The sequence below is a fragment of the Macaca mulatta genome, chromosome 8, assembly GCF_049350105.2.
Source record: "Macaca mulatta isolate MMU2019108-1 chromosome 8, T2T-MMU8v2.0, whole genome shotgun sequence".
NCBI lineage: Eukaryota > Metazoa > Chordata > Mammalia > Primates > Cercopithecidae > Macaca > Macaca mulatta.
Genome location: NC_133413.1, coordinates 95,140,049 through 95,153,814, shown reverse-complemented (window position 1 = coordinate 95,153,814; position 13,766 = coordinate 95,140,049). Strand labels below are relative to the sequence as shown.

The 13,766-nt window shown below is 34.5% G+C and overlaps 1 protein-coding gene across 9 annotated transcripts in view; it reads right to left on the bottom strand.

The window, feature by feature from the left end:
* Positions 1 to 13,766, bottom strand: part of RALYL (RALY RNA binding protein like) — a 735,427-nt gene that overhangs the window by 372,242 nt on the left and 349,419 nt on the right. For all 9 annotated transcript variants that reach the window (XM_077942454.1, XM_077942451.1, NM_001361230.2 and 6 more), the window contains 1 exon segment: positions 5,394 to 5,672. In XM_077942454.1, the coding sequence (XP_077798580.1) occupies positions 5,394 to 5,649 (256 nt within the window). In that variant the 5' untranslated portion in view covers positions 5,650 to 5,672.

Sequence of the window (13,766 nt, the reverse complement as noted above, 5' to 3'; positions counted from 1 at the left end):
TGTGGTACTCTTTTCAATGTGAGGTACCCCTTTAGACAAGTCCATCCATTCCTTCAACTAACCATCTATCCAACCATTCATCCAGTACATCCTCACTGAGCATTTGCCATGTAAGTGTGTGTATATATATATACACACACACACATACATACCTATATATAGTCCATGCCCTAAGAAACTTATAGCTTAGAGAGAGAAGGGACAGATATCAATTACAAAATAATAAATATAAAAATACAATTGAAAAGAAGACACTTGCTTGAAAGTATAGTAAAACACTTCAGCTAGCTTTGAGGGAGACAAGTAGGTTTCACTAAAGGACTGAAATTTCATTTGAGATTTGAAGAATGATTAGCCAGGTAAAGGGGATAAAGTGGGGACGTAGGGTGAGGTGGTGCAGAGTTTCATAGGGAAGAACATTCTGGGCAGTCAAGATAGCATGTGCAAAGGCCCTGTTGGGTGACAGAACACAAGTTGTTCAAAGAACTGAAAGAAGTCAATTTAGCTGGAGCTCTAAGCAAGGCTGAGGGGGCTATGATGTGAGTCTGCAGGTGACAAAGAAACAAATGATGTAGAAACTTGTAGCCCACAGCAAAGGTTTCAGTCTTTTTTTCTGAGAACAATGAGAAATCCCTGAAAGTTTTAAAAGACAGTGACATGATTAGATTTGCATTTTGAAAAGATCGCTCTGGATGCAAAACAGTTGGGGATAAAAAGATGCTTGAAATCCATTGCTCTCAGCACATGCTTGACAGGAATTGTTACAAGCATTTGAATGTTCTCTTCTTTGTTCTTACGCAGGAAATCTCTCCAACATCTTCCTCTCTACTAAGACAATTCCATTACTTTCTTCAGGATCTAGTTAAGTACATTCACCATATTTACTTTAAAATTTACAATCTCTATTCATCATGTCCCCACTTTGAAATCTTTCTGCATTTGCAAGACACTTACAATGTGATAAAATTAATTTAATTCTCTGCTTTATATATTCTTTTCCCAAAGCAAACTTTGCTTCTTAAGGACAGGGGCCTGCATATGAGTCTCAGGACAAAAATGATTGCTTTAGATAAATTAATTTTCAGTGTTTGGTTCCTCCTACTATCAACAGCTGACTTGTCAAGTTCATAAATTGTTCACAAGCATTGTAAGAGTAAAATAATAATCTGAATATAAAGAAAGACATTGCAAATATTTTATTAGAGCATGTTTGTAATCAAGCCAATGTAATCAGTAGATACATAAAATTGGCACTGTCTAGTCTGAGTCTCTAACCTCTGTATAACATTTTGTGTGAAAGGACACTTCGTGTGTGACTACTCATAAAAATTGTCTCTATTAAGCATTTAAAAAGTTTTTATCTTGCACATGTGTTTGAGGAAAAAAGTTCTAATGACTACACTTAGATTGAAGAATGAAATAAATATTTCCAATATTAACAAACTTAGAATTCAAACTCAATTAAATATTAAGAGGATATGTTAAATTTTACCTGCTAATATTTAAATTGTATTAAAATCAATTAAATAACCAAACATAGACAGTTTTATGAGGATTTTTACATTATAGGAATTGTGATTTAAAAAATTCTGAATAATTTCATAGATATATTCTGACTTTTTAAGACTCCTTAAGTAATATGAGTCAAAATGCAATCTTTTTCTTTTTTTCCACAGAGGGTTTAGCAGTGTTCTATTATATATCAAAGACAGGAAGTTAAGAATACAAATGGATACTCTCTATCATGGTGCAAAAAATGTGCCAAACAACTGGAAATGTATAAGAAAATAAATTAAATTATGGCCAAGTGACCTATAGTCTTCATAAAACTTTAAGAATGCACATTAGGATGTTTAATTTTTTCTGGTACTACTGATGTATAATTTTTAATCTCTAAATTATATATAAACATTTTAAACATGTAGTAAATAAAATACTGTTCCTTTTCAGAAAATGACATACAAATACACATTATTTGAGATCAAATAAGGTAATACGGGTAAAGTACTAATCCAGTGCACGATCTAATCAACATTAATTTCCTTCTCACTCTTAAGAAAAAGAAGAATGCTTAGATCGGTTGTTGTAGCTGATACTAATAACAATTTCATGTAATAACGGCCTATTATTTCATCCATAAAAAATGTGCTTCATATTAAGAACTTGCTAGGGTTTGTTGGGGGGCAGATTAGAAAGGGTTTATTTGGGAATCAAAAACCTCAAGAAGCAAGTGATTAATATGCTTGAACCGAAGTTTTGCTCAAATCATCAAAAACAAAGGTATGATACTTAAATCTAGAAATGTATACACATCCTAGAAACTAAGGGTCTTCTTCAGGACATGATGGAGGAACTAACTTCTATAGGGAACAATTGGAAGATATGCCTTTGCCTGAGTTTCTAGCAACACAGGTAAAACAAACAAACAAACAAACAAAAAACGGTGGATATGGTCAAGTGCTTGACCTAAACAAAATTGTTGGATAAATTGTAACGTACTTGCTTTGTATGAAAAGTCATTCAGCTGGCCAGGCGCGGTGGCTCACGCCTGTAATCCCAGCACTTTGTGAGGCCAAGGCGGGCGGATCACAAGGTCAGGAGATCGAGACCACGGTGAAACCCCGTCTCTACTAAAAATACAAAAAATTAGCCGGGCGCGGTTGTGGGTGCCTGTAGTCCCAGCTACTCAGGAGGCTGAGGCAGGAGAATGGCGGGAACCCGGGAGGCGGAGCTTGCAGTGAGCCGAGATCGCGCCACTGCACTCCAGCCTGGGCGACAGAGCGAGACTCCGTCTCAAAAAAAAAAAAAGTCATTCAGCTTGGAGAGACGTAGTGAAAGAAGAGATTTGAAATAAAGTCTAAGACTTGGTTTCAGGCACAAAGTGTGATTACAGATGATTAGGACATATGCTCTAAAGAGTTACCTGAGGACAAAACTAAGAGAGGATCTAAGAGGAATGACTGAGAATGAGAAATGGTATCTTAAAAGAGGCACAATTTAACTTTGTGCCTCTCAAAACAGAGCAATTTGGTATCATTTTCTTCCTTGGGTTTGTGTAGGTAAGGCACTACATTGTTGGTGTGGTATTTATCTTTGTTCATTGCATTCTTCTCAAAAAGACAATCAACTGAGTAGTGATAGGAAACAGAACTCCAGAAGATTAGCTGTAGCTCATTAAAAAGTGAATCAGACTTTTAATTGATCTTAAACTGATGGTTAATTTTTTCAAACAACAAAAATAATTAAATGCATTTCCTCAAGTATTTGTTAGTTTCGTAACAATCAGGATACAGACAGTAAATAGAGCTTGCCCTGAAATGTGCTGGGATATGGCCCTGAATTAAGACTTTCAACTTAAAAAGAAAAACAAAAATGTCAGAAAATTCCCATATCAAAGTAAGCAAGCAGAATGGAGGCACTAAGGAAAACAAAAAGACAAGTGGAAAATACACCAACGTCTGTTGAAAAGCACTTCCTTTATTTCCTTTCTTTAAAATATAGAAAGTTGGATGGGACCAATGTAAATAAAAATTATATTCCTATCTGATAGTGATTTTTTGTAGTTAAATATCAGGCACTTACGCAAGACATCTTTTGCTTTTTTCCCTCAAGACTATTACCTCTAACGTCTCCCACATTTTAATGAATTCCATACCTTCCCAAATAGTTTTAATTGTGTTATATCATGTGATAATATTCACAATATTCTTAACACTCTTCTAGCTTGACTTCTCTATACTTTTAACTTGCTTCTTTTGTATGCTTCTTCAGCTTTATATTTGTGGTCATGACACAGGTAAGATTATACATTAAACTATGTAATCTAGATGCTGATAGGTGCCATGAAAAAAATTAACACAGAGTAATGGAATAGACAGTGAAAGAAGGAGAAAGGTGACTATTCTATTTTAGATAGGCTAGTCAGTAACAGCCTCTCATTGCAGGTAAATTTTGAGCACAGCACACTCAATAAAGTAGGGAACAAATAATTAGCAAAGACCTGTTGTCTGAACAGAGGGAATAGCAAATACAAAGCCTCTGAAGTAGGAACAATCTTGGAATGTCTGAGGCATTATCAAGGCAGCCAGCATAACTAGAGTGGTTCAAGAAGGGAGAGAGAATAAGGAGATAGAATTGAAGATGTGCCAGTGTAGGGCATTGTAGGTATGGTATAGAATGTGAATCTTATTCTGTATGAGAAAGGCATTAGAGGTTTAAAGGAGGTTAAGAACATAATCTGATCTATGTTTTTAAAAGACACTCTGGCAAGAGTAAAAAGAAGTGGACCAACAAGGGAGTTATTTCAGTGCTCCTGAGATACAATAGTGGCCTGTATGAGATGGCCTTTAGCACACATATAAAAGGAGATTGCATTTGGAATATATTTGAGATATATTGACAAGTGAACTTGATGATCGAGGAAGTTAAGAATCAAAGTTGTTGTAGTTGTTGTTGTTGTTGTTGTTTTTAAAAAAAAAAAATGGATAAAATGGGGGTTCCCTTTACTGTGATGAGGAAGCTTGGGAGTGGAGAAGGCTGAGGGTGTGGAAAATCATGGGTTTTGTTCTGGCCATATGAAACTGAAATGCCTTTTGAGTATCCATGAGAAGATGCTGTACAATGAGTTTGATACATGAATCTAGAGAGAACAGGAAATATAAATTGAGGAATCATTACTATATTAACTGTATTTTTTTCCTAAGGTAGAGAAACATCTAAATAATTATCTGATTTTTATTTTTATCTACACATTAATTATAAAATATTTTTTCCAAGTTTTTAATTTTATTTCAGACTTCACTGTTTCCCTTTCTGTGAAAAAACTACATTGTTTCTTGAATGTTAGAAAGAAATCTGATTATTATGCATGATTATATAGGCATAATATACAAAATCTTTAAGTAGATTTTTAAAATGTGAATTATATTCCTTTCCCAGTTCTAAACATTTACTTTCTTTTGCTATTTTCTATCCCTTCTCCTCCAAAACACAGGAAATGAGGAAAATGCATTAGGCTCTCAAATAAAATGCCGTAAGTATAACAAGCGAAGTTATTTTTTGCATAGGATAGTGTTTCCTGGAAGACAGACGCTATCTCAAGTCAAATAAAGTTAAATCTGATGCATATTTATTATTTGCCTGGCTGTGTTAGGATTGGTGGAGGTAATAAGTATTGCAAAGTCGCCTTGATCTCAAATTTATAAATTTATAGAGAAAATAAGATACCTATATATAAAACAATATAAGGATGAAAAAATATGAATTATAAATATAAAATCACTCTAATTGGTTAAAGAAGAGGTAGAAACAACAGTGGTTTTGGGTTTTGAGAAATAAAACAATTTCCAGATATATGAACAATAACATGAGATCCATGTCTGAGCATGACTTACCAAGTGGTTGGCCGGCGATGACTCTGGCATTTTCTCCAGCCACTGCAGCTCTTGCATGTCGCTCACTCATGTACTGTACAAATGCATAACCTTTGTGAACGGAGCATCCAACTATTTTTCCATACTTTGAAAAAATGGCTTCAATGTCAACTTTCTTGACAATTGCCGTATTTAGATTGCCAATGAAAACACGGGAGTTGATGGACTTGGGGTCATTCTTATTGGTGACATTGCTTGTCTGTGTTTTGCCAGTCATGATTGGCTCTCCTTGCTTTAATCCTTAAACAAACAAACAAAACAAATAATCAAAAGCTAAATCATTAGATTGAATGGGTATCACTGGCTTTTTAACAGTTTTTCAATATTACACTCAGGAAAACTCCAATCCCTAAGTATTAATAATTTTCTTGAGAAGAAAATTAATATATTTAGTAATATAAAAGGTAAATATTGCATTGCTAAATACAGTAGAAAAAACTTATAATGACAACATACAGTTATAAAAATTCTTGATTTGTTAATGACTGAACATTTTGCAGTCGTTTTTATATTTAAGTCTATCTATTTTGCAAAAGAAAGTTTGAGGAAAATCTGCCTTATTCTATCAACAGCAACCAAAAGTCCAATATGGCTAAGGTCTGATGATAGATGTATTACAGAAATGTAACCTCCATCTTCTGTTTGAGTACATGCATTTTTATTTTTTATATTTCTATAATAGGTAGACATATTGTCTATTTCAATATCAGAACCCTTCTGTCAGAAACAACAGTTTTCTCCATTAAAGGCTGTGGAAAAGAAAAAATGGTATTAGAAATTTAATTTGAAAATTTAACATAAGAAAATCATAATTTTAAAAATAAGCAACTTAGCCAGAATACTATATATGCTATTTATTTGAACCAATAGCACATGTCAGTTTCATAAAAACACAAAATAAAACATATGAGCCAATGTTCATCAATGATCAGCAAATTAGGAGATTAGGTAACTGTTGAAATGTTATTCTTAACTTCACTTTCTAATTCACTTAACTAAGGGCTCCTATGTTGCCTAAAGATTGCTAGTATTTTTCAAAATCATTTTGTGAGCTTGGTAGAATATTTGTGTCTAATTAAATTCAACAAAACTTTTATTTCTAAGTATTCCAGCACATACAGATTTTTAAGGCCTTGAAAATTCTTTCCTTCCTTCCCTCCCTCCCTCCCTCCCTCCCTCCCTCCCTCCCTCCCTCCCTCCCTCCTTCCTTCCTTCCCTCCCTCCCTCCTTCCTTCCTTCCTCAACATTTGCTAACAACCTATTTTTTGTCATGCATCATTTACAGTACCTATTATAGACAACATTAAGGCTAAACTAAAATTTCAACACGGTTACAGTCTCTGAATTGATGATCATTGTTGAACATTAGCTAATTGATACCGTTTGTCAGTGACAACTATATTTTTATATGAAGGCTCTCTTAAAATATTACAGCTATAAAAATAAGTGCATCTGATTTTAAGAATCATTTAAAATGATATTTCTAAATTAAACATTAAGGCGGTGGAAGTCTTTAAGGCATGTAAATTGGATATGCTTGAAAATGTACTTATGCATTTAAACCAGGTACTCTTGAAATCAAGAGCAACAAAGTAACATAAAATGTTTCAAATTAAGTTGTTCAATATTACCTCTGGGATTTTTAAAGCTTTACTTCATATTGGACAGCCAACATTAGAAATATCTCCTTATAATGAAGATCAGTTTCACAAACAAAACATTCAGTTATTCACATAAAAATTAAGAGTAAAACATCATTAGAAACAAAGATTATAACACTGCCTTGTATTGATTCAGATTAGCTACATTTAAGTGGTACCTGTACGAATTATTCAAAGTAGAGTTGAAAAAAGGAAAGTAGATATTTTTTTTATCTTGAAATTTGAGCTATTGCATATCTCAAGACAAATGCTCTGAGAATTAATTGAAACAAGAAAAATCAAGGTAGGTAATCTAGAGTCAGTTTCCTTTCTTACCATTCCAGGTCAACATCAGTAATACAATCCATAGAAAGCATACTATTTTGTTTGTGCTCTCATGTGACACATACTTTTAGAAACACCATAGAGTTATTTTTAAGGGTAAACAATTCTTATGGTTGACATTTTATTTCCTGGACAGATATACATTGGTTAAAATGCAAATATAAGAATTTCTAGAATAGATCAGACCTGTGGTTTACAGAGCCCGGTGGTCTGCCATTGATAGTAACCCTTGGTTAAATTTAATTTGAAGGTACAGTTGTACTCTGAATGCTCACTGTGAATGTCAACATGCTATCTTGGACTCTGCTCTGTTCTTTTAGTCTGTGTGGATGACACTCATACCTGTACCTCCAAACTTACAACTGTGTAATTCTAATTAATAACTCTTACCTACCTTAAAATCTATACATATCTATGTATCTAATTTTTTTCACAACCACTGACTTGCTAGTTTCTATCAGTGTTTATAATTGTATATAAGTGTTTATCATTTTAAATGAGTCTATCTGGGTTTATAAGTTTTGTTGTAGTATTGCATTCTGTCATTTCAACATTCTCTAAAAGTTAGGCCTCAATTCATAGTTTAATATCTTTTCTATTACAGAAACTTTTAAATCAGTTGAAGAAAGACTTCTACTTTCAGCGATGATGGAGTAACAGTGACTAAATTAACCCTCCTGGTTCAAAGAAATAGAAAACCAGGGAAACACAGATGAAGCAACTGTTTTTCAGACATTAAATACAGGCAGTACAGAGCCATTACATCTGAGAAAGAAGAGACAAACAAGTAAAACATAGGAGAGCCAAGCTTTCTGCCTGGAAAACATATTTCAGGTTTAGAGCAGTGTCCGTGGGGTAGGGAGGATCTCACAAACTGAGAAAGTGACCTACTGAGTTGAGGAGATACAGACCAGAGTTCAGAGCATCTGGGGCAGTTGGAATTTGTGTGACAGGTTTCTTGAGACAAAAGAGCTACACAGAAAAAGAACTCTAGAAATCTGCTTTAAAGTCCTTTGAACCTATGCTGATTTCTAAGTCATATATGCAAAGGGTACAGTTTCATGAGGCTGGGCAAGAAGTTATTGCAAATTTGTGGACTGAATGATTCCAATAACTGCAAAAGGCCAAGAATCATTCATGTTCCTACCAGCAGCAGTGAAGAGGCCAAATTGACTACCTGGAGAATTAAATTTAGGCATCGGAAGGGTGGGCCTTAGTAATGGGATTAAAGATTCCAACAGGTAAAGGTATTCTGTGACCATGCTAGCAAAAGCTGAAAACAAGGCTTAAGATGATCAAACTAAAGCAGAAACAAGTCAAAAGTCTGTCAAAGAAAAGTATAACACTTCTTTAAAATCAATAATAGGGCCAGGTGTGGTAGTTCATGCTTGTAATCCCTGCACTTTGGGAGGCTGAAGTGGGCGGATGGCTTGAGGTCAGGAGTCTGAGACCAGCCTGGCCAACATGATAAAACCCCATCTCTACTAAAATACAAAAAAACCCAAAAAACGAATGAACAAACAAACAAAAAACAGCCAAGTGTGGTGGCACACATCTGTAAATCCCAACTACTTGGAAAGCTGAGGCAGAAGAATCACTTGAAGTTGGGAGTCAGAGGTTGCAGTGAGCAGAAAGCACCCTACTGCACTCCAGTAACAAAGTGAAGCTCCATCTCACAAAAAAAAAAAAAAAAAGGAAAAAATAGAACTCAGACATTCAATCACATAAAATACACTATTTTCACCATCATGCAAAACCTCCTACATATCTTAAGAATTAAAATATGACCCATGACCAGAAGAGACATTAAAGATTTTAAAAATGAATCAAATGGGACTTTTAAAGATAAAAACTATAATATCTAACAATTTTTTAAAAAATCACTGAATGGTGATGAAACTTCAGAAGAACAAATTTGTGAATTAGAAGTTGTAGAAATAGAGAATATGTAAAATGTAGTATAGAGATAAAACACTGAAAAAATATACAGAGCCTCAGTGAGTTAATATTGAACTCTGTCAAGCCGTTAAACACATAAATCTGGAGTCCCAGAGGGGCTGGTAGAAAAATATTCAAGAAAATTAATGACCAAAATATTCCACATTTGATAAAAATGATAATCCCACAGATACAATAATTTCAATGAACCTCAAGCAGAATAAATATGTATAAAACCACACCAGACACATCATAATAAAATTACTGAAAACCGGTGATAAAAAGAAAAATTAGAGAGCTGTCAGGCATTGGAAAAAATACCTACATTTTGACACAAAAATGGTTTATAACAGTCAAAAATATGTTACAACTATAAAACAAATGACAAGGGAAAATGAATTTTTCAGTGCAAACAAACTGTCTCTTTGTTTTTAATTTAGAAGTCTGGATGGAGCTCATGTAAAGTGTCTATCTATGAAAGCTGCTGTAAAATAAAAGATAAACTGTAAACTACTGTTGCTGTTGTTCCAAAGAATTTTCTATGAAGGTAGAAACATTCCGTATCTACAGTATCCAAAAAGTTAGTCAATAACCACATGTGACTTTTGAACCCTTGAAATCTGGCTAGTATGATTAAAAAACTGTATTTTTAATTTCACTTAGTTAAAATTGAGGCCACATTTTAATGAATTGCTTTACCCCAAAAGGCTAACAGGGCTCTTGCCTTGGAAAGATACAGGATGAAAGTAAATCAGAAATATATCTAGCTATTGATGTTTCATTCAAACCTAGAGAACGGCTATGTTTTTGGTCCTGAAAACTTAGGAAAGATATGATAATGTAGCTGTATTTCAGAAGAATAAAAAGTTCAAGTATCTGTCATATGATAACTAATTTAAAAGATTAAGGGTTTTCATTCTGGAAATATCAGATTGAGGTGGTAAGTGCTCTGTAACATTATAAAGAATGTTATCAGAATAAATAAAGTCTTTTAATTTGTATTCGAGAGATTTTTACCTTTGAATCCATATATGATACATTTATTATAAATTAAAGGCAGCTCAAAAATGTGCTTTAGATAAAATGTTTTTTTGGAGCAGACAAAATCACTAGCCAATAAACTCTACCATTCTGCTGATTTAGTGGTCTTGAATTTCCGTCTAAATTACAGAGTCACTAAGACACTTACACTGATCAAAAAATTAAAAACAACAGACAAAAAAAAAAAAAACCACCACCACCAAGTAATATGGATTGTCCCTGTGTCCCCACCCAAATCTCAACTTGAATTGTAATAATCCCTATGTATTGTAGGAGGGACCCAGTGGGAGGTAACTGAATCATGGGAGTGGGTTTTTTTCCCATGCTGTTCTCATGAGAGTGAATAAGTCTCATGAGAGCTGATGGTTTTATAAAGGTAAGTTCCTCTGCACATGCCCTCTTGCCTTCCGCCATATAAGACATACATTTGCTCTTCCTTCACCTTCTGCCATGATTGTGAGGCCTCCACAGCCATGTGGAACTGTGAGTCCGTTAAACCTCTTTCCTTTATCAATTCCAGTCTTAGGTATGTCTTTATTAGCAGTATGAGAATGGACTAACACAGTAAATTGGTGCTGGGAGTGGCATGCTGCTGTAAAGATAACCAAAATGGGAGGCATCTTTGGCATTTTGTCTGCCACCATGTAAGATGTACCTTTGCTCCTCATTAGCCTTCTGTCAAGATTGTGAGGCCTCCCCATTCATGTGTAACTATGCATCCATTGAACTTCTTTCTTTTATAAATTACCCAGTCTGCCATTCCGGCTAACATGGTGAAACCCCATCTCTACTGAAAATACAAAAAATTAGCCGGGCATGGTGGTGGCACCTGTAGTCCCAGCTACTCAGGAGACTGAGGCAGGAGAATGGCGTGAACCCAGGAGACAGAGCTTGCAGTGAGCCAAGATCACACCACTGTGCTCCCGCCTGGGTGAAAGAGTGAGAATCCATGTCAAAAAATAAAAATAAAAAATAAAAATAACCCAGTCTCAGGTATGTCTATTAGCAGCATGAGAATGGACTAATACATCAGGTATTCACAAGAGTCTGCCAACAATATTAATATATACAATATTCAAAAACCAAGGAAAGGATGAAAGAGAGGCAGAAATGACTAAGAAAGAATGGATCATACACTAAAAGTTATTTGCTGAAGTCTAGAGCTATTACTCAAGTAAGTACTATAATACAAGACAAACCATGGAAAATGCTGCAACAAATACAAACTAAAGTTGTCACTTTTGGAAAAGAGAGAAAGTGATCATACCCAGTTGAAAATATCAGAGAAAACCTCTTAAAGTAAGTGGTATTTGAATTAAACAATACTATAAAAATTCAACAGGCATACAGTAAATATCTCAGCATGCACAAGAAGACAGTTGTTTTCCAAATATTTTAAACTCATCCCTGGAACTTTTTTCATTAAACAGGTTAGTATAAAATTGTTCATATTCAGAATTAGAATAAAGGAAAAAGTGAACTGAAATAAACTAACAAATTTAAGCATCTCTTCCTGGACAAAATAAAGAATACCAAGAAAATTCTGAATTCATTCTTCAAAAACCACCCATGATTTAGAATATGTAACTTATATCCACCAGAGCAGTGACAATTCTTCAATAGATCTTTAAAAAGAACTATTTCTTACAAGTTAAGATACTATTTATAAAACAATTTTGTGGAAAATTTTCTGATTTTTCCTTTCGCCGTGAAGAAGTTATCATAGTATATTTAGTGATGTCTATGTCATATATGTAGTTAAATATCACAATTATGTTTAAGATTCCATTATTTAAGCCTCAAACTGCTTTCTGAAATAAATCAACATACTGATTTATAAAAGTAAAGATTCATTGAATATGTAAATAATAAGATGATATATACATTTAATGAAAAAAGAATATAATCCCAACCTGAAGATGTTTACAATTTATATCTTGTTGTATTTTTTATCTCTAGTATCTAGAGAAAAGCTATAAACTAGAAAAAAGTTAACATAATCTACATACCAAGTATCATTATTTATTACTTGAATGCTTATTTAATTATGCTGTTAAATATTTACATTGGCTGTAGCCTAAATAGTTGCATAGTAATAAGGCTAAGCCATCACTTTCTTTGTATGCTTGATAGGCATTTAGCTTGTTTCCATTATTCTCAGGTCACAAAAATATCTGAGATGAACACTGACACATTTAATAAGCATAAATTTCCAGTACAGTATTGACATTCCTGGGTCAAACAAAACGGATGATGTTAGTTATCAATCCCCAACTACTTTCCAGAAAAGTCACACACTTTTCTTCTCCCACTAGGACGTAATATGGTGCCTGTTTTTGCACACTCAAAGCGGTTTTGATAACTGCCAGCTCTTCCCTAAGTAACTCCACTCAAAACTGTTTTCTGATTCATTAAGTTAAATGGAAGAATGAATAGGCCATAAGCCAAATAAAAGGATACCCTGATCTATAATAGTAAGGAAACTTGTTTCTTAATTGCTCCATTTCTCAAAATCCTTACATCACAAGTGGGTACTGACCTTGCTTGATCTATTTCCCCCAGTAAAATATAAAGTCTAATTATTGTTCACTTGACTTTTCTATATAACTCAAAACTATCTTCTTACTAGGTCATCTTGGTGAGTGGAAAGTTATCATGGAAGCATAACTGTGGTCAGTATATTTAGACAATATGTGTACTTTAAGCTTTGTTTTTCAGAGGAAAATGCTTTTCAGATTATCACATGTGCTAAATTTGGTCACATTCCAGAGAATATGAATGTACTTTAGGATAGCCTCTTGAAGTGAATACTTCTTAGTGATACCACCGTGTGATCTCATTTCTTTAAGTCTTTTTTTGTTTTTAAAATTGACATTTAACTTTTCTTCTTTGTAAAAATTCCATCAGAATGTTTTATGTGATCTTAGTGATTGGATACATAGACATTTTTTAGATAGGGGTCCCCAATCCCTGGGCTGCAGACAGGTATCAGTCTGTCACCTGTTAAGAACAGGGCCACATTGCAGGAGGTGAGCGGCTGGTGAGCCACCATTACTGCCTGAATTCTGCCTCCTGTCAGCTCAATGGTGGCATTAGATCCTCATAGGGGTGTGAACCCTATTGTGAACTGTGCATGTGAGCGATCTACGTTGCCTGAACCTTACAAGAATCTAACTAATGCTTGATGATCTGAGGTGGAACGGTTTCATCCTGAAACCACCTCACCATCTCTCACCCCTGTCCCACCACCTGCATCCTATGAAAAAATCGTCTTCCATGAAATCAGTCCCTGTTGCCAAACAGGTCGGTGGTGGTCAGTTGGTGCAGCCCAACCAGTGAGAGCTGAAGCAGGGCCAGGCATTGCCTCATC